We start from the raw sequence: 27,415 nt of genomic DNA on the forward strand, positions 1-27,415 counted from the left end.
AAAACAAAAATTATCTTAGTAACAAAAACAAGACCAACATTACACTCTCCATTTCTAAAAATCATCTTAAGACAAGCTCTGAAAGAAAAAGAACATTCTAAATCTCCTAAAAAATTAAACATTTTTACTGTTGTAAGACACATATTAGTTCAGTTCAACAGCATTTGCTGTGTGCTTCCTATATGCCAGGTAGGGTGTTAGGTGCTTAAAGATACACAAAAGAGAGTTTAAGTAGATTTACATTACATATAAATTGTTTTTCATAGCTCCATTTTTCCTTATTTTGACTGCTTACTTTTACATATAATATTTGATAACATAAAACGTTCCATTTTAAATAAATGAAATTATAAGTTTTTCAGCCATTATGAATCTAAGGACCAAACTTGCAACCCATTTTTATTTAAACTTTATTACAGAAATTTTGAAACATACATTAACCCTCATGTACCTAATATCAGAAACTCAGCTTCAAAAATAACATTCTAGTGCATGCTTTACCAGCACATATACCAAAAGTGGAACGATACAGAGAAGATTAGTATGGCCACTACAAAAGGATGATATTCAAAAATTAACATTCTACCATTCTTATTTTTTCTATAATCCTTCATCTTCCCTCCGACTCCCTCTTTTGCTGGAGTAGTTTAAAGCAAATTCTAGACACCCATAATTTCACCTGAAAACACAACAATATGTATCCCTAAAAAATAAGGGACTTTTTGTTTTGATCAGCACAAGTTTTCCTGAGCCTTCATGATGATTCTATTTGATGCCAACTGTCCTTCATTATTTCAGGATGTTCTTTAAGGTTTTGGTATGTTGTTCTCTACATTTTTGGTTAATTTATATATGCGTATATTCCCATTTTTAGGAATATGACTCCATACCTGCAGTTCTCAGTACTCCATACTGCAGCTCCCCTTAATTGTAATCTAAGCATTTTTGTTTGGCTATTCCATTACCTCAAACTTTAAAGTCTCAGAAAAGAGCACTCTACGTCTGTTTCTTAATGAGAATGATAACAACATAAAATAAGGCACAAAAGGAAATTTAAGGATTCAAAATGTCTTTTTAAAAAGATAACAGCTGGGCACGGTGGCTCATGCCTGTAATCCCAGCACTTTGGGAGACTGAGGTAGGCAGACTGCTTGAGCCCAGGAGTTTGAGACCAGCCTGGGCTGAAACCCCATCTTTACAAAAACAAAACAAAACAAACAAGCAAACAAACAAAAAACCCCAAAATTGGCCAGGTGTGGTGGTGTGCCTGTAGTCCCAGCTACTTGGGAGGCTGAGGTGGGAAGATCATCTGAGCCTGGGAATTCGAGGCTACAGTGAGCTGTGACTGCTCCATTGCACTCCAGCCCGGGTAATGAGAGTGAGGCCCTGTCTTAAAACAACAACAACAAATTACAGATTTTGGAATATTACTCTAGATTTATGGTTCACAGATTGCATTTCAGATTGATGACTGGTGTTACTGAAATGTATGAACTGGCCGAATGACAAGGAAATAAAGAATGGCTAGAGTCAACATGTATTTTAATAAGTTTTAACCAAATGAGTCTATGCATCGTTTCCAAATCCATTTAACTGCTTTGCAGTTATAAATGCAAACAGGGATTAAATACTCTCTAAAAATTTCTAAAGACGTTTAAGATGGTGTAAAAAACCAAAAAGAGAATATTACAGAATCACCTAGGTGCTTACTATCTGTCCCAACCAAAAAAGTAGTATGCAATGGTTTTATTTATAAAGTTCTTCCTCTCTCCAAGCACAGCACTCAGGAAGACAGTGCTGTGAAAATACTATTGTGTCATGAGATTAAGTTTATAGTGTTTCAGTCATCAATTTGGAATTCCCTTAATCAGAATACCACAAATGGCAGAGGCACAGTGTATGAGTAAGAGCTATTAGCATGGTTTTCCATTCGATTTTTTTTCTGCCACTCATGTCCTATTCTGGATGATGGTAAATTTTTCTCTGGATGTTTTCTAGTCCAAGAAAAATCACCCTCTTCAAAATTATCAATGACTCTTAATTTTTTTTTCACCAAATACTTAAGCACACGTATTTTGACAATACTTTTTGACTAATTAATGAAAATGAATAAATTTAAATCAAATTCTCTCTAGGAATCCCCAGGCTTCTATAATGAGTCCACTGTAAAATCATTTTTTAGAAATACAAGATTTTACTAACTACACATCTGCAATAGAATAACTAGATTATCCACCCAATGCTAAACCCTTAAAAAAAAAAAAAAAGGTGAAATTTAACAGAATTTTTAAAACTAGGGGAGGAAACTTTTTCTAAGGTATCATTAGAAAAGATCATCTTTTTAAGAGGCTGTTTAAGAAATCAAACTTAAAAACTAGATTAGAAATGCAAGTCCTGATAAAATAAGCAGTGGTTAAAAAATGCAGCATGAATATAAAAATAAAAAATTCAAATTATATGTTGATATCTAGTAAAAAATTCAGTTAGAAAACTTTTTCTTTTCTTGATTTTTTTTTTTTTTTTGAGACAGAGTCTCGCTCTGCCACCCAGAGTGGAGTGCAGTGGCGCGATCTCAGCTCACTGCAACCTCCACCTTTTGGGTTCAAGTGATTCTCCCGCCTCAGCCTCCCGAGTAGCTAGGACTACAGACACCACCACCACCCTTGGCTAATTTTTGTATTTTTAGTGGAGACGAGGTTTCACCATGTTGGCCAGGCTGGTCTCAAACTCCTGGCCTCAAGTGATCCGCCCACCTTGGCCTCCCAAAGTGCTGGGATTATAAGCGTGAGCCACTGTGACCAGAAAACTTTTGAGTGAGTATTCTTTGGGTAGGTTCTTAGATTTCTAATACAGACTTTGAGTTGTTTTAGGTGCTGATAAAAAGCATATACACATATCGTTTTTGTAACTAAATGACTACATGTTTTAAATTAAATTTTACCCTCAACAGTTTTGAATATTTAGCATTTCTTCTCAAGTAGCCCAAAAAGTTATGCTTCAGTTGAAGATACAGTTTCAAATCTAATCAAAATGGGGCTAATACAATTTTAGGACATCAGAGCACTAAGCAGGTTCCTCTATTTTCAGCAGTATAGAACAGACAAAATACTAACATGTGGTTTCACATGTGCCTACTTGTGGTAGTATTCTTATATTTTCTTGTTCACAAGAAGTACTTAAAATGCAAATTCCTTGGCTAAGTATAAAGATTTATATTTTGCTGGTCTGGGGTGGGAACCCTGGATGCCACTACGTTGTTCACATAGTAAATGTCAATAAACATTACCTACAAAATTTCTGAGTGTCATCCTTAGACCAACAGCATTGGTGTCACCTGCAAACTTATTAGAAATGAGTCATGCCCAGATATAACAAATAAGAAATTCTGAGGATGGGGCCCAGGAAACTGTTTTAATAAATTCTACCCGTGATTCTTCTTTCTATCACCATATTACAGCTTTAATTATTTTTCTTTGGTATTTGACACCCTAGCTAGGAACTGGTTATGTGCTATGCAACATGATGGACAAATTCCAGGTTAGTGATATATATTAGAACCAGCATTTTCATGCCATCTTGAAGGCCAGGGGTTGTCCTCTGGCAAATATGTGCCAATTTTGAGGAGTATAAACTGTTCTATATCTTAATATCTTGAAGTCCTTCCTAAGGACCTAAAATTACATGCCTTGAGCTGGAGTTAAATTTGCCTAAGCTAACATCATGTGGTTAAAACATGCTTTTCTGTTTTTGTTTTTGTTTTTTCCTTTTAGGAGACAGGGTGTTCCTCTGTCACACATGCTGGAGTGCAGTGAGTGGTGTGATCATAGCTCTTTGCAGCCTTGAACTCCTGGGCTCATGCAATCTTCCCACTCCAGCTTCTGGAGTAGCTGAGACTACAGGTGCATGCCACCATACCTGGCTAATTTTTGTATTTTTTTGTAGAGACAGGGTCTTGTTACGTTGCACAGAGTCATCTTGGACTCCTGGGCTCAAGTGATCCTCCTCTGTCCTCCCAAAATGCTAGGATTACAGGTGTGAGCCACCTTGTTCAGCCTAAAACATGCTTTTCAATGACAGGCTGGAGTGTAGTGGTGCGATCTCGGTTCACTGCAACCTCTGCCTCCTGGGTTCAAGCAATTCTCCTGCCTCAGCCTCCTGAATAGTTGGGATTACAGGTGTCTGCCACCATGCCTAATTTTTGTATTTTTAGTAGAGACGGGGTTTCACCATGTTGGTCAGGCTGGTTTTGAACTCCTGACTTCAAACGATCCACCTGTCTCAGCCTCCCAAAGTGCTAGAATTATAGGCATGAGCCACCGTGCCCAGCCTCATTTGTTTTTTTTAAGCCAGCATTCATCCAGAAAATAGAGTCTGTACCCTTGCTTCAACTATAGAAATATAATATAAATAAATTTAGCAAATGATACTTCCTCAAACTTGTTTCCTTTTTTCCTCCTATTATCTCTACTCTGATTTCCTTCTACTGTGATTTTTCTATGTTCTTAAATATTTATGAATCTCACTGTTTCTTTCTCTCAACTGTATGTTTTAAAGTTTCATCTAGTTTTAAAGATCTCACCATTGTTACTACCATCTCATTTTTCTTATTTGCTCTATTTACCAGTGATGGATATTTAGCTAGGCTATCTCCAAATCCCCACTACCACAAACTATGCAGCTACAAAGATTATCTCCTCAAAGATCTGTTTAAAAATTCCCCTGAGTGCTGGGTCAGAGGGATTAAACACTTCTGATTTAATTAACTATTGACGATTTACAGAATGACAGTATCAGTTTACACTGGCATCGTAAGTACACAGATGTCTACACCACACCCAACACTTGGCATCAGCAAACTTTTAAATATTTGTCATTTTGATGGGTGAAAAATTGTATCTCATTTACGTTCATTTTTTTTCTGATTACTAGTGAATTTGTCTATCTTCTCATCTACCTCTCAGCACTTGGCTACCCTTTATTTAAATTGTTAGTATCTTTTATCTATTTTTTAGAAGCTATTTTTCTTTGTTTCTGTTAACTTATAGGGGTTCTTAATATATTACAGGTATTATTCCCTTTTGGTTTTAAAAGTTCCAAAGCTGACATCTGACTTTTAACTCTGTGTATAGTTCTTTTAACAGAAATCCTTAATTCCGATGTAATCAGATCCACTAAATTTGAACATTATGTTGTATGATCCCTATGATGTAACTATTCTCCAAAATTGCTACTATTCACTTTTATTTATATATTTATTTTCAGATAGAGTCTCACTCTGTCACCCAGGCTGGAGTGCAGTGGCACGATCTTGGCTCACTGAAACCTCCACCTCCCGGGTTCAAGCGATTCTCCTGCCTCAGTCTCCCGAGTAGCTGAGACTATAGGTGTCCACCACCATACCACCTAATTTTTGTAATTTTAGTACAGGCAGGGTTTCACCATGTTGGCCAGGCTGGTCTTGAACTCCTGACCGCTCAAAGTGCTGGGATTACAGGCATGAGCCACTATGCCCAGCCTACTATTCACTTTAAAGTGTTATATTTCTTATTTAGGTCTTTAATCCTTCTAGAGTTAGCCTTTGCATATAAAGTAGAAGGTAGGGCTCTAGTTTTCTTTTTTTCCAAATAGCCAGTACTCCTATTAAATGTAAGTAATCATCTGCTTTAAGCAACCTCACGACCTAATTGTGCCACATCATATACCAAGTTGTCAAATAGACATGAATCTGTCTGAGATTACTCATTTATACCAATCTATTTGCCTATCTTTTGCTAGCATTATGTTGTTATTAGTATAATTTTACAGTAACTCTCAATTAACTTGTAGGTCTAGTGTTCTTTCCTTCTTCTTTTCTGTCAAAACTGATTCAGCTAATCCTGGACTTGTATTGGTCTATACTAACTTTAAAATGAGTTTGTCAAGTTTCTTAAAAAAAAAAAAAAAAAAAAGATTTTTGAACAGGAGACACTGATGTGCTTTAGAGAAAACAGGCATTACTAGGTTAAGCCATATATTACATGACAATCTTTTATTTTCTAATAAACTTATATTCTTTTCCCATGAAGGTTTTATACATTTTTAATTAAGTTAATTTTTGTTAGACTATTTTCTAAGTGGATTTCTCATGATAAATGACAGGAGTTAGAAATCTATGGCTCACAGGCCAAATCCAAGCTTGCCATCTACTTACAAATAAAGTTTTATTGGAACACAGGCATTGCCGTGTCTTGACATGATGTCTAAGGCTGCTTTCATACTACATCAGCAGTTACAGTTAACAGAGACCATATGGCCCACAAAGCTGAAAACATTTAAAAAAAGACTGCTGATCTCTCGGTATAGAAAAAACAACTGCTTTTTATAAATTAATCTTATATTAGACAACCTTGCTGAATTTTCTCAGTTCTAGTAGTTTGCTGACTGTTTTGGAATTTATACAAATGACTATATCATATACAAATAGTGAACTTTATTTCTTCTTTCTTGTCTCCTACTATTATTTAAATTGTGCTAAAAATTTCTCAATGAAATTTAACTTTTGCTATAGACTTGAGGTATATAGGTTGTGTTAAGTTAGAATTTCCCTTTATTCTTAGTTTTCTGAGAATCTTTTCATATACAGCTGCAAATCTTTTTCTGTATTCTAGTAAATTATTTGGCAATTTACGACATACTGCTACATAGTATTTCTTACATTTTAGAGGGAATGGATGTTTAACTTTTCTATGCTTTAATATATGGCATCCTTATTAAACTAGTAGATCCAGTGAAAAATGGGACTCTTGATTGTACTTTTGTACATCTCTAGTCACAGCACCTGCATTCACCAATATTTATTGCATGAATATGGTGTGTTGGGTATTACATAGGAAACTGTGTTTTCTTTTACCCAAAGCCAAGTACTACAGTTGTTGGAATAAATAAAAATGATATTGTGTTATTAGGGAATAAAAGAAAATATAAAATTAGTCTTATCTTTTGGGCAAAAATCGTCATTTTGAGTAGAAAAGATTTCTCAATCTTTAGAACTCATGGTTTTTTTTTAAAAATATTAATCCACAAACAATTTTGTAATTTCAAAAATAATTTAAAGATAAAGCAAGTACATAGCAATCTAAACATTTAGGAAACAACAGTGGTTCTGCTTTGAAGACTAAAAGTAAATGTTCACAAAAAATATTCCTATCTAAACCTTCATCAGTTATTAAATCTACATAATTCAGCCCACATGCTTTTAATATTAACATCTTCTTAATAAAAGTTCTACTTTTATACAAAGTTCTACCCTTGTACTACATCCAACTAAGTAGGGTAAGAATAAAAATCACCTCCATGTAATTAACATATTTAGGTGCCTTCTCATGATATCTTTAAATGAAAAAAAAAAAAACAAAAAACTTCACATAAGATAAAAAGGATAGAAAACCACTTACAAAAGGTACATTGTGGTTTTATTTTATTTAATTTATTTGTTTTTTGGAGAAAGTCTCACTCTGTTGCCCAAGCTGGAAGTATAGTGGCACGATCTCAGCTCACTGCAACCTCTGCCTCCCGGGTTCAAGCGATTCTTGTGTCTCAGCCTCCCAAGTAGCTGGGATTACAGGGATGCATCACCACTCCCAGCTAATTTTTGTATTTTTAGAAGAGATGGGGTTTCACCATGTTGGCCAGGCTGGTCTCAAACTCCTGACCTTGTGATCTGCCTGCGTTGGCCTCCCAAAGTGCTGGGATTACAGGCATGTGCCACTGCGCCCAGAGGGTGCATTGTAGTTTTAAATAAAATAAAGTAGCAGACTTTTTACTTGCTTGGTTAAAATGCACTGAATTGTTATTAATTTTATTTAAAAATATCATTAAGAATTTCAAAATACAGGTTTACAATCCCTTATCAGAACATCTGAAATTCCAAAGCTCTGAAAATTTAAAGATTTTTACACAGTTCATTTAGTGGCAACCTAACCTGAACCGATATAATGCTATTTATAGTCCTTATTTATCCCACTTAGTGTGAATATTTGGTGAAAAAATATTAATGTGTTTGATTATAAAGTGTCCTTTTGCAGAAACAGAAACATTACAGTAATAGGGGGGACATGTACCATATTACTTCTTAAAGCTGTGAGAAGTCTGAACACAACTGGCCTTGTGTTTTGATAATGGAGTACAGATCTATTAGTTCTAAAACAGCTAAAAAGATTCCTAATTCTTCTTTCATTTACCCTCGAAAATACATCATATACTCCTCTATTCGTTATTTTTTATTCTAAAACTTTCATTTGAATAAATATATTACTTTCACATCAGATTCATTTTGATAAAGAAATATTTTAAGATACTTTAAAAAAGCACAAAAAGCTTCAAAAAATTAAACAAATATTTAATGATTTGACTGTATTAGACAATGCAACTTTCTCATTTATACCATATATTTATACTATGCCTTAAGATATTTGAATTGGAAGCTTTTAAAATAGTAACATATTAATTAAGAGCAAATGTAGATAGCTTGTATACTAAGAATAAAATACTCAAAGATAAAGAAGGCATGAATTTCTGAAATACACAACTAGGTTCTTCTATCATTGTGGATTTGATTATCTAACATCAAAGGCTTCAAAATCATACAATAAGCCCATAAGAAGTGGCAGCACTTACTTAGGAGTAGAAGGACCCCTTGGCCATGTTCCATCTTCATTTTTCTGTTCTATCACTAATACCTGCAAATATGACACAATAAAAGGGTGTTTTTCCATAACTCTGAATTTAAAATAACTTTAGAAGATAGCCGGGTAAACTAAGAAACTAAAGTAACTCTGTGATTATATAAAGCAAAACAGTAGACAAGGTGAACAGGTAATCTGCATTTCGATTCCAAAGCTAGGCAGGGGAGACTAAAAGACTTCAAATAACAAAAAAATCAGTAATGATAGTGAGAAGGAATTCTAGAAGATAAACTGTAAAGAAAACCACTGGTTCCATGACTTTAAGTATAAGAAAACGTAAACCAAGTAAACAGAATATAAATTCCTTGAATTCAGAGAATACATTTTCTATTTGTATTTGTAGGTTGTAACAGAGAACTCTGTAAATAAGAGATGCTCAATAAATGTTTGCAGCTGTTAAACACACTGACATAGGATCTTGGCTAACTTATTTTTATGTAAATGCAGACGAAGGGTGACAGATAATTCTAAATTACAGATTGTGTAGAATTTATTTGGGGTTTTGAAATTAGTGTGTATTTACATTATCACCATGGAAATTATAGAATCTTTAAATATACAAATGATAGAGTCCCATTTATGAGAATCAGACTGAAGTTCTCCGTTACAGCATGGATGAGGCAGACAGAAAACACCTCTAATAAATAAAAAGTATAGGCTTTGGCGGAGCTATACTTTATTTTAAAACACCCTAAAATCTTTCCTTGTATCTTCCAGTCTAATAAGTCTTTCTTCTAGTTTTTGCTATGGATTAGTCTGTGCAAAGAAGAAAAACTTAGCAAAAATAATTAAATTAGCAAAGGAAATATGTGATAATACCAATAAAAAGTTAAAATATACAATTTCCATGGAAAAACTAATACAGACAATATGACTTGAAGTAAATCCAAGGCATTACAAATTTGAATACATTTCATTTACTGTTTCATTAACTCTTTTTCTTAAAGTCGCAATTTCATAACCTACTCTACTCGCACTTAAGCAATATATTCTTGTGAACTATATGTTTCCAGGCCATTTATAAATTGGCATTTAGATCCTAGCTATGTAAAATGTAAGCATGTTTCAGAGTATATGTAACAAACAATAAAATGTTGATTTTAAAAACATTCATGAAACTTTGTTGTTAAAAGAGATGCTAATTAAAATATTAAAGTTAGCTTTAAAAAATCTATTATTTCACACATTAAAAAGTGTATTTGTACCATATAAAAAAGTGTACCATGTACCTAATATACTGATCCCTTCCTTCACATTCTTCTCCCTACCTACTAGAGACAAGTAATCACTGTCTCAATTTTCTGATTTTCATTCTGATGTAGTTTTGTAACTTTTTTAAAAGATTTACAAAGTAGAATTTAGTGAGTGATTTTTAACTTCTCAAGAATGTTTTGCTTTACCACAATTTATACGAGAGTAACAGTTACAGATAAACTGTATGTATAAATATATATATAAACTTTACAATCATTTGAGGACTTAAGTCAGTTTTAAAACAAGAGATTTTAGCTATAGGAGATTTCAAAGTTATGCATATAATATAATTATTTAACCATAATGCCTTAATTCCTAACAGTATTTATACTTAAAATTCCATGTTTTAAAAACCATAAATACTAATGCTGAAGGCCATCAGAAATATTAAAATTCAGTCCTTTATTCAAGTGTATACTTTTCTGAATAAAATTTTGTTATAGTTAAAACTTTAACTCAAAATAAAAATATTTTTGAAAAGATTTCAAAATTCAAATTAAACCCACACAAAAAGGAGAGAAGAAATGCCTCACATTTTGGGAGACAAACTCTTCAATAATATGTCTTTATTTTCTAATGAGGAAACTTTCAATTTAAGTATTAAAAAAAAAAAGGTCCAGGAGAGGGTTTAGTTCATTTATCTTCTCTGGCTGAAGAATTATCGTAGTCTGAAAAATTTAATGAATATTCTTTGAAACATTCCTGTTTTTAAAGATCAAGTCCTTAAGGATATTTAATCTTATTAAATTATTCTCTCATCTGCCATCTGATAAATGCTTACCTATCAAGAACATAAAATTATTTAACTTCTCTAAGTCTCAGTTTTCTAATGTACATGATGAAAAGAGTAACATTCATTTCAAAGGATTGCTGAGAAGGTTTAAAGAAAGAATTCTATAGATTTCAAATTGTACTTTTGGAGCTACCTCAAGGCCTAATGGATGAAAACCAAGGAGAGAGGTTATGTCTACTGGAACACAGAAAGAGACAGCTGGCTACATAAAAGGGCAGTGTTGGCTCATCAGTGGATTTCCAAGGTCCACACTTCAGGCTTCCACCGGCTACATTTCCCTTTTAACTGTAATACATACTGGATTTTGTAAGATTTCTCTTAAGAATATAATGACTAAAATAAATCTGAAAATCACTGTATTTTGACAGCCTAGCACAATTCTTGACACACAGTAGGTATTTACTAAAAATTAATTTCCCTCACTTTCTCTAAATTTTTCCACAACTCAGAATCATATTATTGATGTTAACAGTAATTTTTAAATAAAACAAAAAAAAATCTTCCATTTACCAGAGCACCAGGCATGTTAGGTTCTGAAAATAAAAATAGGGTACAAAGTCTAACCAAAACAAGGACCTCATAGTCTGGGGAGATTAATATATACAAATAACTAAAGCATATAACTAAAGCATATAATATAATGAACGATACAAAACATATACATAAATCTTTGTGGAAGTTAAGGAAGCAATTTTTTCTCCAAAGTAGAAACATCCTATACCTCAACTGATACTGAGAGAAATAGGGAAGGCTGAATAGATGATGTGACATTTGAGCTAGAACCTGAAGGATGAACATTCTGATACGGCTAGCCTACATGATGGTATGGGATGGTTAATTTGATTATATGGATGGTTAAAAGGACTTTTTGCTGGATGAATACAGGGACTCCAAAGACATGTACATCATCAGGCAGATGGAATAACACATTGGAAAGCACAAGAGTATGGAATAGCATAGTGTGTTCAGGGAACTATACGCAGCTCAGTTTGGTACTGCCTGAGTATAAACCACAAAACAAAGATAATCTAAAGATGATGGAAGAGTAGGTAGGAGGTTAAACCATAACTTGCATGCTGGCTTAAAGTGCCTGGACCTAATTATTAAGGAACCAGGAAAAGTTTATGAAAGGAAGACAGTGAACTTTACATTTTAGAATGAATATTCTGGCAAAAACAAGACTGTCCTACTGTTACCTGCTAATAACAGAAAAACAAAGGAAGAAAGATTGAGCAGACATACAAGAGCCTGGAGATAGAGGAAGGGTTGAGAATGGAACACAGAGATTACTTCAAGAGATAGAAGGTAGAATCAGTAGGACTTGCTGACTGTAACTAAACCTCTTCATTTCTCAATACTTTAATTTATTTGGATTACACCATTAGAAAAATACCGGCCAGGCACAGTGACGCACACCTGTAATCCCAGCACTTTGGGAGGCTGAGGCGGGCGGATCACGAGGTCGAGAGATCGAGACCATTCTGCCCCTTCCTGGCCAACATGATGAAACCTCGTCTCTACTGAAAATACAAAAATTAGCTGGGTGTGGTGGCGCACGCCTGTAGTCTCAGGTACTCAAGAGGCTGAGGCAGGAGAATCACTTGAACTTGGGAGGCAGAGGCTGCAGTGAGGCAAGACTGCATCACTGCACTCCAGCCTGGGAGACAGAGTGAGACTCTGTCTCAAATAAACAACAAAAAAGTCAAATTGGGAGCTGACACCTTTCAACAAGGGCTGGCAAACTAGAGTTCACTTAGCCTGCTGCACATTTATATGAACAGTTTTATTAGAACACAGCCATACTCATATATTGATGTATCATTTATGCTTGCTTTTGTGTACTACAATGGCAACATTTTAGATGCTACTTTGTGGCCTGCAGAGAACTGTAATTTGTAACAAAGAAATGTGTAAATAAGAGATGCTCCCTATATGTTTACTATTTGGTCTTTCACAGAAAGTTTGGTGCCCCACCTTATAATATTAGCTGGGATTTTTTTCTCATTAAAAATGATTTCTTTTTAACAAGTAGATTATTCCCAAGTTCAAGAAGGGAATCAGAAGTCAGAGTCAGTAACCAGCAGGGAGAGCCAAGAGATGAGTTTAGAAAGAGGAAACCAGAAACAGCAGAGCCCATATATATTGCCAGGATATTGATTAAAGTTTGTGAATCCAAAAGCCTTCATGTATAGTACGCTTAAAATAAACAATACCTGTCCTTGGTATAAACCAGCATCCTGAATGGTGCTGTCTGGTTTATTCAGTGGTTCAAATGTATTACTCATGTATTTGTTCCACAATCTGGTCTCCTTTTCATCTGGAATACTGAAGATTTTTCTTATTTCCTTTTCAATTGTATCTAGATTTAAGGAGGAAAGATATATAAATATAGTATGTATTTCAAAATGTACCACATATAGCTAAATGTTACCAGCATAAAAATTCTAAATTTAAAATACTAATAGAAAATCAAGACTAAATATGTAATAAATCTATAAAACACAAACCAACAAAAGGGTTTTTGAGACCGAGTGTGCTTTTTATGGAAAAAATGGTATTTGTACGCCAACAAATTACTTGGGGAATTTAAAATCTCAAAAGTTAAGAGTTCAATCACCTAACATTAAAATATAATTTATGATACACAGGATAAACTTTAACTTTTAACATATTATAATTAAAATATTTTCTCAGGAGATGTAGGAATTAAAGTATGATTAAGAGATGTTACAGGTGGAAAATTTTTTAAGTATCACATAAGCAATTTAAAAATAGTTTATATTAAACTGAGCAGCTAACGAGAATATATGGACACAATAAAAAAGAAAGTGCCTTGTTTGAAGGGAGGTCTGTATTCACCAAAATTTAGTATTTTCAAGGTAAAGCCATGTCTTTTTCTGATTTCTAAATCAATTTACTGAAATTTCATCCAGTTCTGGTTAATAACTTGCCTAACCAACTCAAGAAAATAATAATCAAAATATTTTATGATATATGAATACAGAATACTTTAAAATTGTAGAATAGTTTATTAGTTTTGAAAAAAATTATAAAACATTAAACTTAATAATATATGTTCTCTGAAGAAATATGAAAACCTACATCTATCTTACATAATTTTGTCCAATAATACTATCTACTTAGCAGCTAATGTTTTGTAATAGTCTTATAGTCAGTGAGGTTTTGATAAGGGCATTAAATCAGTAGAAAAAAAGGCACTAATTCAAAATATCAACAGTATTATCTCAAAACTTAAAGCAAATCACCCAGAATATTTAAATAATTACATAAAATAAATATATTCTTAGTACCTGTATTAGTCTGTTCTCACATTGCTATAAAGAACTACCTAAGACTGGGTAATTTATGAAGAAAAGAAGTTTAATTGACTTACAATTCCATGGGTTGTACAGGAAGCATGGCTAGGAGGCCTCAGGAAACTTAAAATCATGTTGGAAGACGAAGGGAAAGCAAGCACATCTTATCATGGCAGAGCAGGAGAGAGTGCAAAGGGAGAAGTGCTACACACTTTTAAACAACCCTATCTCATGATAACTCATTCACTATCACAAGAACAGCAAGGGGGAAATCTGCCTCTATGATTTAAACACCTCCCAGGAAGCACCTCCTCCAACATATGGGGGATTACAATTTGACATGAGATTTGGGTGGGAACACATAGCCAAGCCTTATCAGTACTGCTTTCTATTTTGGCAGGGTTGTCTTTTTTTCTTTTTGCTCTTTTTTATTAAAGTGAACGTATATACAGAAACATGCACTAATCATCAGTATCTTGTGATAAATTTCCAAAGTGGACATACCCATGTAAACTGCACCAAGATCAAGAAACAAAACACTACCTAGGAAGGAGGATAAAAGAAGAAGCCAAGGAAGAGAGCTGTTTTAATCTTTCTATAAAAATGAATAAATTTTTCCTGAGGGCAGAAGTAATTTTTGCTCTTGGCAAAAATACTAAAAATACTGACAAATATAAATAAAATGTCTACCTAGATATAACCACTGTTGATATTCTGATATTTCTTCTGGATGTTTTTTCTATTATTACAGGCATCTGTGTACATAATATATTATAAACAAATGTGGAAATTTCCTCGAGTTTTGCGATCTAATTTACATATGGGGGAACATTACAGGCGTAGGAGTAGTAATGCAAAAGCCTTGAGGTGCAAATGTGCTTGGCATGTTTTAGAATAGCCTGGTACATCAATGTGGCTGAAGTAGAATATGTGATGTAGAAATAAGACTATAAAGGTACTTCTGCAGGATTATATACACTTCTGTGAGCTATCAAAGTATTTATATTTTAATCTGAGCAAAAAAGGAAGCTATTGAGGAGTTGGGAAGAGAAGTGCAATATGACTGACATTTTAAGTGTTCACTTTTGCTGCTAGTGAAGAACAATGCAGAAGGTCTGATAAGGTTTGGCTCTGTGTCCCCACCCAAATCTCATGCCGAATTGTAACCCCAGTGTTTGACGAGGCACCTGGTGGGAGATGACTGGATCATGGGGTCAGATTTCCCCCTTGTTGTTCCCGTGACAGTGAGTGAGTTCTCACGTGATCTGGTGGTTTGAAAGTGTGTGGCACTTCCCCCTTTGCTCTCTCTTTTGCTCTGCCATAGTAAGATGTGGTTGCTTCCCCATTTGCCTTCTACCATGAGTGTTAAGTTTCCTGAGGCCTCCTAGCCACGCTTCCTGTACAGCCTATGGAACTGTAAGTCAATTAAACCTCTTTTCTTCATAAATTACTCAGCCTCCAGTAGTTCTTCATAGCAGTGCGAGAATGGACTAACTCAAGGTCAGAGGTATGTAACTAGGCTACTGCAGCAATCCTAACCAAAGTGGTAGCAATGGAAGCAGTGTTAAGTGGTCCAATTGAGAATAAATTCTGAAGGAATTGCTAAGAAGATATGCTGCTAGATTACATGAAGGGTGAGAAATAAAGGAATCAGAAATGATTTTTGGCCTAAGCAATTGGAAGAGCAAAAGTGGGAATTAGGGAGATAAGGAAGAATGACAGAGCCTCAGGTTTTTTGGGAAAGGGAGCTTAGTTTTATACCTGATAGTCTTCTTGAGAAGCCTGTCAGATATACAAATGAAGATATGGGATAGTTCAAACTGGAATTATGGGAGACTTTAGGGCAGGACCTATCAACTTAAAAGATATCAACAAGTGGAAAATATTTAAAGCCAGGAGAACAAAAGAAATCACCAAGGAAAGGAGGGCTGGGAGAATATGGAGACACTGATATTTTGAGATAAAGAATATGAAGAGGGTTTTGCAAAGGACTCCAACAAGATGCAGCCAGTGAGAAACTGTACCCAGGAAGCCATGTGAAGAGAAAGTGCTTCTAGATGGAAAAGTAGTTTATCTGTGTTGTACTTTGCTGACAGGTCAGGAAAATGGAAGATTTCTATATATTACCACTGGATTTGTCAATGGCAAGATCATGAGAGACTATGACAGAAGTAGTACCAATGGAGTGGTAGGTTTCGATGTCTAATGTAGTGGGCTGAAGAGAAAATGGGAGCAGGAAAGTGGTGACCAGAACACAGGATGCTAAAATTGAGATTTGGCAAGTGCAGTTACAGATAACAACAGTCTAGGGTTTAACTATAATAATTGGTGGCTGAGCTTGGGTACAGGTTAAGATCACTGAAGTTGAGAATGGTCAAAGGACTGACAGCGTGTGCTTATTTTTCCACGTATTAATTCAATTATACTAGCCAGTTAATGAAAAGTAAACAGAGGTAGAAAAATAATACAGGTTACTCACAAAAATTAGAAATTAAAAAAATATTAATATAGGTCATAGAAATTAAATATTTTTCAAGAAGTTTTATGTTTTTAGTAGTTAATCTTAAAGGAAAATAAAACTATTATTTTATCTCTCTTACTTGAACATGCTCAATGTTCAAATATATCAATTTTGGCAGAAAATATTTGAGGGCAGAAGATTTTGGCCCTGATAGGTAAATCATTTAGATATGGCCTATGGCCTGCTATCATTTTTACTATATATCAATGTAAGTAGTATTAGCTGAAAACAAAATATTTTATTAATTTGGTAACAAGAGAAAACAGACACTTATACTTCCTAATTCTGTTTATAAAATTTATATAGCTGTATTTCACATACATAGCTATTTTAATCATTTTCAATCAAGATTTCTTAAAAGACCATAGGGGAAAAATATATATGTATCTTAAGTTTCTTAAGTAAATTCTGTGTTTCAAAACCCATTTCCTTTAGAAAAACAAAATCAGCCCTCTCCAAAACGAATATTCCTTTAGCATACACAGATTGTGTAAGGCAGCAATTGAGAGATGAGAGTTTAAGAGCTCTGCTTATGAAGTTAAAGTACTAGCTCTACCACTTGGTACCAGGGTGAATTGAGGTAGATTCTAAATCTCAGTTTCATTATCTATAAGAGGAAGATACTTGCTTGCTTAACTTTAAACAAGAAAATTCCTGTAAAGTGCTTAAAACATAGTAAATATTCAATAACTGTTAACCTGTATGATAACCATAATTATGAAGTGTCTAAAATTCCTGACTTGACAAATTACAATTTTTGCACACCTTTTTGCTTAAAAAGAAGACTCATTCTAATACAGACTTTCAAACTGTTTAAGAGCTATAGTAAGAAACTGTGACCCAGGACATACACATGTATGTTGATATTTTGTATTCTAATATCTCCTATTCAATTTTCTTTACTCCCAAAACTGTTTAATGAACCACCAAAATATCAACAATCCAGTTGGAAAAACAATGATTTAATACAGTAAGAAATTATAGCTATGCAAAAATTGGGTTCATACAGAATGTTAAAGTATATATCCAATTTATCTAGCATTTTAAAGTATTAGTATATTAATCTATGTTGACTAAAATCTATGCTAGATTGTAAACTTTTTGAAGCAGTGAACCTTTATAAAGTATACATCTTTGTGACAAATTCTTACACAGTTCTTATCATGAGAACCCATAATGCTTGTTTAGAATTGAGAAATTAAATCAGTTGCTGATTTTCCTGAATTTCAAAATACTTAGTATAATAATGTTCTAAAATAAGATTTCTGATGGTCTCATATTTATATATAATTTTCCTATCAAAATGAGGTAGGGAGAGAAGTAAATACCAAACTTTAAAAATAACTAGAAAACATTTTAAGAGGTAGCCTCTCATTTATATTCCAATTGGCTACAAATTTCAGAGACGACTCTGAATTAATTTTAACAGATTACCCTTGTTAAATTTATAGACTCTTCTCATGTACATACCCATATGATTAAAATAATTTTCATATGTTGAAAACTTTGTTTTTAATATGTAGAAATATCTTATTTTCCTAAATATATTCCATAAATCTGGAAATTCAAAAGTCAAGCAATTTATCTGTAATAATAATTATAATAACATTTATATATGAAATTCCTTATCTTTTAAGCATTCATTTTAGAAAGATGAGTCTATGAGCTTTTTTTTTTTTTTGAGATGAGGTCTCACACTGTCACCAGGCTAGAGTACAGTGGCATGGTCTTGGTCTACTGCAGCCTCCACCTCCCGGGTTCAAGCAATTTTTTTGCCTCAGCCTCCCAAGCAGCTGGGGTTACAGGCGCACGCCCACTACACCTGGCTAATTTTTGTACTTTTAGTAGAGATGGGGTTTCACCATGTTGGCCAGGCTGGTCTCGAACTCCTTACTTCAGGTGATCCACCCGCCTAAGCCTCCCAAAGTGCTGGGATTACAGGTGTGAGCCACCGCGTCCGGCCAACTATGAGCTTATTGAAACTTAATCTCGGATTTATAAATGTTCTAGCTAAATGAAGAGGGGAGAATAAAGAGTCATAACATAATGCTGTATTTTATTTGATGCAAACATTAGGATTAACCAAGCACTGAGTACTTGAATAATGCTATTTCATAAAAAATATGGGTTAAAAGGATTTTCCTGCTGTGAGGTGGATAAGTGGTGAAAGAAAGCCAAATGCACTTAATGAAATTCAGAAATACTTTCATTTACTTTAATGACTGGTTCCAACAAGGAAATCTTATGCCGTGCTATAATTCATAAATTTGCTAATCCTCTTCCATGCTGGGTTCTAAAAGTTATGTGTCCTTCTTCACTGTTCATTTGTATTTTCTAAGATCAATGTTATCACCATTAATCTTGTTCTACAACTTCATTTGAAATTAAATACTGTAAAATTTTTTGAGTTGTTTTATGAAACAAAAAGTATGTAATTTTTATTAAATTCATAATCATTTATTTAAAAAAAATTTTATTCAGTATATTCTTTACCTAAAATTAAAACTGTCTTTTAAATAGAAAGAAAACAATTTATATAAATTTTAATATACAGAGAGAATTAAGTCCACTTATATTTGAGACTTACAACTGCTTATGCCACTCATTAATTTGAAAAATCAATGTGTCAAAATAACGCTAAGCCTGCTGCCTCAGCTACTTACCTGTATTTATAGAATAAAATAATAAACTAGGAGAAAAAAGGAAATAATCCATTTTAATTTTCCATGCTACCTTACCAAGATTTAATTAAGTTTTTATTTAAAGGTCTATGTTACAAATGACACACCAGTTGCTAAATAAAAACAACAATTATTTGATTTTTTTAAAAAAGCAAAATGGCACAAATGTTAAAATTCATTTAATAAATGCAAAAGCATACAAGAAACAATAATTTAACTCTAAGACACTGTATCAAAGCTGGAAATTGAATGTCTATATTTAAATCCTTAAAATGGTTATCATGCAAGCAGCATATAACAAAGATAATTCTAACTAAATATCTAATAGCAATGATTTAAAAACGAGACAGGATCTTGCATTACCTATTGTGTCAGCTTTGCTAAATCTTCGAGTTACAACATTGTTCATGTTTCCATTTTCACATAGCTTCAATTCTGTGAGATATACTTCTACTTTGCAGTGCTTTACAAACATACCCTGTTCAACCACCTAAAATAATGAAACAAAACAAATCAGTGTCACCTATATCAATATATCTCACTCTAATTACAATATATTTAAAGAGACTTTAGAAAACTGCAGATCTCCAGTGAAAAACCAGTCACTATCAAAGCCTGTCAATATATATAAAAAAAGATATTGGATAGTTGAAATTTCAAAAGCAAGAAAGCTTTTTGGAAATTTTGATATTTAAAAGAAAGAAAGAATCATGATTTTAAAATATTAAGTGTCAGTTTGGAAAGGCATTCTACTGACCTATGAAGATACACTGGTACACCATAAATAATTAATATTCAGCATTTATAATGAGAAAGCTTACCCAAAATGACTATGTGCAAATATATACATATGTTGTTTATACATTCAAATAAATACAGTTCTGAGTGAAGATACAAACATACTTCTCAGAGCTTCTAGTAGTGAGCCCAAGCAGAAAACCTTTAAAAAGTTGTTTATACAATTTCAACTCAATGGCTATACTATCACTGTTATGTTAAAATATATCTATTAAAATGATAACTCCAAATTACTGTTGCTAAAATATTCAGCTATGGCTAGGTAACTGATATGTTAGTTTCACCCTACAATGACTTTATTTGACCTTTAACTACATACTTAGTAATTCTATGTAACAATTAAAAGAAAGCTGTTAAGCATGCAAGCCATAAAGCATGAAAAGGAAATACATATATATTAAGGTCACCTTTTAAATAAGTATAATTCCTTTTGATCTTCTAAAGGTTAACTGTAGGATTTCAGTCATGAATACTGTTTCTGAAAATAGTAATAGGCCTGATATGTGATCCATTAGACAAATATGGCAAAAGGGAGGCTCCAAATGACTGTTGGATATACTCACAAGCTTACATCAATTCAGAAAAGGAGTTTACAAACTTGTCTTTCACTGCATGGAAAAAATTCAAATGCAGTTCATCTAGTATTTACTATCTAATCCAACACACATTTTTATGATACTCTGCCGTACATATTTTTTTAATCATGCTTGTTACAATTTTTTTAAACAGGCAGCAGTCTGCACCTCTCCTTCTGCTAATAAATGTAACTTGTTTTGTAAAACCAATACGTGAAACTACTGAGATTTGTTTTAAACCTCTTAAGCTGATTTACTTCATGGTTACAAATGTAATAACATTTAATTGTATAAGATTATGTACCCTAGAACTTAAAGTATTAAAAAAAAAAAAACCAAAAAAAAAAAAAGATTACTTGTAGTTATATTTAAGTAGAGAAACAAGGAATCAAATATTCTTATCAGTCAGTAATTTCTGTACTGAGGCTCAATATCTGAGTAAAATCCTAAAATAAACTACATTAAAGTAGCTACTAATCACTGGTAGTTACTAAAACTAAGGTAAACTGCAGGCCTCATTTTTATGGAAGAAAAAGAAAAATGGAATGACCAACACAAAGCAGGATTAGAGATAAGTACGGTTAAATAACAACCATAAAATAAATCCCCCATTATGATTTATATTGACGTATATACTTTCTAAATAGGCATAGTTTTCTAAAAATGAAAATAGATTTCCATAATACTATAGATATTTTCCTGGAAAGAACCTGGTGACTTAACTGTAAGAGTCATTGTGAAAACAAAATATCAAGAATATTTCAAAATCCACACTACCGGGATTCACAATTTTTCTTACCATTTTTTTCTTCTCTCCTACGTTTTACATTGCTAAAACCTTCATCATCACTACTCAGAATATTGCTACTATATTTATAAGATATTTATTTTACTAATTCCAAAAGTAGTGTATTAATAAGGTGTCATTTTTAAAAATATGAGTTTGTTGTCCAACTATTTGAAAAGTATATGTACTATTAAAGCCTGAAAATAACAGCACCATAAAAAGAAAAATAATAAGCACATTTACGAATCAATGTTATAATTGTCACATGTAGATTATTTGCTTTTATAAAGTCCTTCATGTTTGTTTACATAAAATCTCCTTCCTACCTTAATTAAAAATGTATGCATTGAAAATGATGGTCATGAAGACTAATAGGAAGAAACAAGCTTATAAAAAAAGTAAAGTTTTATTTACCTAATTATTATAACTATTAAAAAATATATTTGAAATAATATTGGAAGGGGGATATTCAGAAATGATAGTTATGTTTCAATATTATAGATGATAGTTATAATGTTTACTCTCAATGAATTATAACACTGTTATATTACCATAAATAAAAAGTGAGTACATGATGAAATCTGGCTCCTTGTCCAAAATTTAAGACTTATGGACAGGCAAACATATTTTCATTAATTTATAACCATAATGAAGGCAAAGTCTCTTCACTAAGTATTTGAGCTAAATATAAGTTTATAGAGGATTAAAATAAATAATTTCTATTTGTTCATTTTTTTGCTATGAATATTGAGGGCATTTTTTACAAGGCCATTAAACATACTAATTAAACCCAATATAGTCTATTCTTTATATCTGTCTGTGTATGAAAAGTTTCATAGAAACTTTACTTTCATTCCAAGTGCCTTCCTCCCTGAAATGGGAAGAGAAATAAAAGTAATTTCTAAAAAAATCTAGTACTATATAAACAATTTCATAACACCAGGCCTCTAACAGACTGACTTACCCTTTTGTAGGAGCTAGCTTCATTCATTTTAAAAGTATTTGCTGAGTACCTACATTCGGTGCAGATAAACTAGACCTAGATCCTGGAGTCTGACTGAGAACAGATAACAGTGAAGACAGAGAAGTAGATAAACACAACATAACTATGAAATCATAGTTCTTAATGTATAAGAAACAAATCCTATATATGTGATATTCCATCCACAAATATTTCAGAGTACTTTCTTCAGAAACAAAGACTCAAACATAACCACAATACCATCATCACACCTAAAAAATTAAAACTCATCAATTAATATCAAATATCCAGTCAAAAGTCAAATTTTTCCTTCTATCTCATTTTTAATATATTGTTTGAATCAGGATCCAAATACAGTCCATATACTGCAATAGACTAATTTGTTTCTTAAGTGTCTTTTAACCTAGAAGTTCTCCATCTTTCCTACTCTTGTAATTTTTAGTTTAGATCACTTCATAGATAGTGACATATACTCACTCTAAACAGGATGCAAATATCTAGTTGCTCCTTTTTTTGTGATGCTGGTGGACATTAAAGCCAATGCCTAGATCCAGTGATGGGCAAACTTATGAACTAAGTTTGGCTAAACTTAGGTTTAGATGGCTAAATGTACCCATCACCTATTTTTGTAAATATTGCTTTACTGGAACACAGCCACACCCATTCATTCATGTCTACGGCTATTTTCATACTCAATTATTAATTATCTAGGGCTGCTTTTATGTCTCAATCAGCAAAGTTTAGTCATTTCAAAAGAGACTAAAGGGTGCATAAAGCTAAAAATATTTACTATCTGGCCCTTTACAGAAAAACGTTAGTGACCTATTCCTCCTACATCTTCAGTCTCTAGACCTTCAGCCTAGATCCATTAACTCATTAAGTCTTCTTTAATTTTACCCAGTAATGTTTCACAATTTTCAATACAGAAAAACACAGTTCTTACTAGGTTTATTCCTAAGTATTTTGACCTGTAAATGTTATTTTAAAATTCAACTTTATTGAGAGACAACCTGTTGAAGGGGAGAAAATATTTATAAGCTATTCATCCAACAGAGGACTAATATCCAGAATACACAAGGACTCAACAACTCAACAGGTAAAAACCAATCCCATTTAAAAGTGGGCAAACGACATGAACAGACATTTCTCAAAAGACAAACAAATGGCCAACGGTGTATAAAAACAGGTTCAACATCACTAATCATCAGAGAAATGCAAATCAAAACCACAATGAGGTATCACCTTACCCAAGCCATAATGGCTATTATTAAAAAGACAAAAGAAAACAGATGCTGGTGAAGATGTGGAGAAAAGGGAACACTTATACACTGTTAACGGGAATGTAAACTAGTACAGCCACTACAGAAAACAGCGTGGAGATTTCTCAAAAATCTAAAAATTGAATTACCATTCAATCCAGCAATCCTAGTACTGCATATCTAACCAAAGGAAAAGAAGTTAATATATGAAAGGGATACCTGCACTCACATGTTTATTGTAGCACTATCTACAATAGCAAGATATGGAACCAACCTAGGTGCTCATCAATGAATGAACAGATAAATACGGGGTGTGTGTGTGTGTGTGTGTGTGTGTGTGTGTGTACACATATATATACATATATATAAACAATGGAGTACTATTCAGCCATTACAAAGAATGAAATCATGTCTTTTGCAGCAACATGGATGAAGCTGGAGGTCATTATATTAAATGAAATAAGCCAGGGACAAAATGACAAATATTATATGCTCTTATTTGTATGTGGAAGCTAAAAAATTTGACCACATGAAGTAAAGAGTGGAAAGATAGGTAACAGACACTGGGAAGGATAAGGAAGGGAGCAGGGAAGGATGAAGGGAACTGGGTTAAAAGTACAAACATACAGTAAGATGGAATAAATTCAATGTTTGAAAGCAGAGCAGGGTGACTATACTTAACAAAAATGTATTGAACTTGGGTGAAGGACATCCTAAATACCCTGACTTGATCACTACTTACTATATATATGTAACAAATTTTCTCATGTACACCATAAATTTGTACAAATAAAACTAAACTTTATTTGTTGCCAATAAAAAACTGGTTTCCCTATACTGCCCTCATATCAGGCAACCTGTTAAATTTACCTATTAATTCTAATTGTTTACCAGTACATATTTTTGGAATTTTAAACCTATAGAATCATGCCTTCTAAAAACACTGACAGTCTTATGTTTTCTTTTTCAAAGTTCACTCTTTTAGTTCTTTTTACTGTATTACCATACTGGCTAAGATTTCTAACACAGTTATTCTTGATTTGGGAAGAACTTTTAATATTTTACCAATATGTATAATATTTACCGGTGGTTCCTATTCCTAGTTTTCTGAGAGTTTTTTTAAAAGATCATACACGGATGTTGAGCATCAAATGTTCTTTCTACATGTATTATTTTTCTTCTTTATTCTGCTAAAATTATGAGTGCTTTTCAAAGTTAAAATTGTATTCTTCGAAAAATATCTACCTTGGTCATTTTTGTCCTTTTTACATAATGCTGGATTTGTCTTGCTAACACTTGTTAGGACTTAAGCATCTATGTTCATGAGTGAGACCAGCCTGTAATTTTTCTTTCTCGTCCTTCAGGTTTTATGTCATGTTTATGCTAGCCTTATAAAATAAGTTGGGGAGTACTGCTTCTATTCTCAGAAAGAATCTGTATGGTACTGGTTTATGGTTTCCCTAAATATTTGGTAGAATACACTGGTAAAGCTTTCTTGGCCTGAAGCTTTCTTTGTGGGAAAGTTTTCAATGACTCAATTTCTTTAATCAAATAGGTGAATTCGAGTTTCCTATTTATTACTGTATTAAAGTTTTGTTTGTCTAGAAATTACTTCATCTAAATTTTCAAATTACATAAAACTGTTCAAAACATAATATTTTTTTAAAAAGTCTTTAGACTCTGGCATGATGTTTCCTTTTTCATTCATAATATATGTTATCTGTGCCTACCCTCTTTTTATTCTTAAACAGTCTTGCCAGGACTCATCTTTATTTTACTGGTCTAATTTCACTGTTCTCTGCAATGACTGAATTTTGCTCATTTAGTGTGGGTTTGTTTCTATTTTGTTAATGTCTACTTTATAATGTTTCTTCTTAACTTCAATTTCCTTTTCTTAACTTGTTGAGACAATAGATTTTCATTTTCTTTTCCAATATTTGCACTGAAGTTATCAAATTCCTTCTGAGAATGACTTCAGCCGTTCTTTCAAGTTGTATTTTCATTATCATTCAGTTTACAGTATGTCTAATTTTCATTCTTCTCTTTGTCTCAAGGATTACTTAAAGGTATATTTTTCCATTGCTAGGTAGTTGGGGGATAATCAAGTTATCTTTTTGTTACTGATTCTAGCTTAATCCCACTAATGCCAGAAAATACAGTGAACAATTTCTATCATTTGAAGTTTACTGGAATTTTGATAACCCAGAATATGGTCAACTTTGCTTAAAATTTCCACTTAATAGTAATGTGTATTCTGCAACGACTAAGTACAATGAATATGTCAATTAGGTTATGGTGGTTAATCATGTTGTTCAAATCTTAATTACAAGCTTATACATGTAGCTGTTGGCAGCCTCTGTTCCTCATTATGTGAGTCTCTCTATAGAGTAAGTTAAGGGTAAAGTTATGGCTTTGCCCAGAGTGAGTGATCCAAGGGGAGGGGATGAGGGGTATAGCACACGTATGTGCACTCCCAATAGAAGTATCGGTATCCATTAAGGACTAATCTCAAAAGTGACATAGCACCACTTCTGCCATATGCTACTGACTGCACAGACCAATTGTAGTACAATGTGGGAAAGAATTACATAAGAGTATGGATTCTGGAGGTCACAATCACTGGGGAGCATCTTTGAGGCTGGGTACCACAGTCTACGCCCTGGCCCCTAATGATTCACACAGTTCCTTCCCCCAAAACACAAAATACACTTACCTCTTCCAAAGGCCCCAACTAGTCTCAAATCATTTTAGCAACTTGGAGTTCAGAAATTTGTCATCTATAATTGACAAATTATAATTTTCTATAAGCCTTTGAAGACATATATTTTGAGACCCCTAGTGGATGCCTGAAACCACAAATAGCACACTAATCCCTATATTCACTATGTTTCTTCCTTTACAAACATACATACCTATGACAAAGTTTAATTTATTAATTATGCACAGTAAGAGACTAACAATAGCTAATAATAAAATAGAACAATTAGAACAATATACTATAACAAAGGTGATGTGTATGTGGTCTCTCAAAGTAGCTTATCATACTGTATTCATCCTTTTTCTTGTAATGATATGAGATAATAAAATGTCTACGTGATGAGAAGCGGTGAAGTGAATGACGTACATTGTAACGCTGCATTATGCTACTAATGCCCTTCGACAAACTACTGTGACAGTAAATTGATAGCCAAGATGGCTACTAAGTGACAAATGGGAAGGTAGTGTAAAGTGTCCATGTGGAGGACATGGAATGGGGCAGCATCATGTTACTTGGAATAGTGCACAATTTAAAACTCACAAATTGTTTATTTCCAGAATTTCCCACTTAATATTTTTGGACCATGGTTGCCTGCAGGTAACTGAAATCACGGAAAGCAAAACCATAGATAAGGGGGGACTACTGCAATGTCTCTTGATCTATAGGCCTGTGAACTAAGAGACAAGTTTTCTGTCCCCCATACACCCAAAATAAAACAATGAAGCACACAGAACGTAGCCTTTTAAATGTTCCTGTTTTATAAGAGGGGAAATAGGAGGTACAAAGGAATCAATGGTCCATATCTATTATGAAATCTACCTGGACAAATACTAGAAATTCCTTGACTGGAACTCAGTTCTACCCTTGCCTGAAAATTATTCTAACATTTGGTTCTGTCCTCTAAGTCATCCTTTTTTCATGCATTAGCACATGTTTGAAGTTAAGTAAATTTTCAGCCTGATTCCCA

General features: G+C 33.2%; 1 protein-coding gene and 1 non-coding gene across 13 annotated transcripts in view; one reads left to right on the forward strand and one right to left on the reverse strand.

The window, feature by feature from the left end:
• LOC105474041 (ubiquitin specific peptidase 15) overlaps positions 1 to 27,415 on the reverse strand; it is a 146,379-nt gene that overhangs the window by 72,498 nt on the left and 46,466 nt on the right. For 7 of the 12 annotated variants that reach the window (XR_011609076.1, XM_011728353.3, XM_071071522.1 and 4 more), the window contains exons 4-6: positions 19,653 to 19,779; positions 12,984 to 13,129; positions 8,656 to 8,717 (exon numbers count right to left, since the gene is read on the reverse strand). Coding sequence is in view for 8 of the 12 variants with exons in the window: in XM_011728353.3 (XP_011726655.1) it covers positions 8,656 to 8,717; positions 12,984 to 13,129; positions 19,653 to 19,779 (335 nt within the window). In the remaining 4 variants the exon portion in view is untranslated. Of the gene's footprint in view, positions 1 to 8,655; positions 8,718 to 12,983; positions 13,130 to 19,652; positions 19,780 to 20,494; positions 20,710 to 27,415 lie in introns of those variants that run through there. The other 5 variants (XR_011609077.1, XR_011609078.1, XM_071071523.1 and 2 more) reach the window with 3 other exon arrangements.
• LOC112425292 (U6 spliceosomal RNA) lies at positions 493 to 595 on the forward strand. Its single transcript, XR_003016362.1, has one exon. It is a non-coding gene; the product is annotated as a U6 spliceosomal RNA (small nuclear RNA).

The sequence above is a fragment of the Macaca nemestrina genome, chromosome 10, assembly GCF_043159975.1.
Source record: "Macaca nemestrina isolate mMacNem1 chromosome 10, mMacNem.hap1, whole genome shotgun sequence".
NCBI classification, from domain to species: domain Eukaryota; kingdom Metazoa; phylum Chordata; class Mammalia; order Primates; family Cercopithecidae; genus Macaca; species Macaca nemestrina.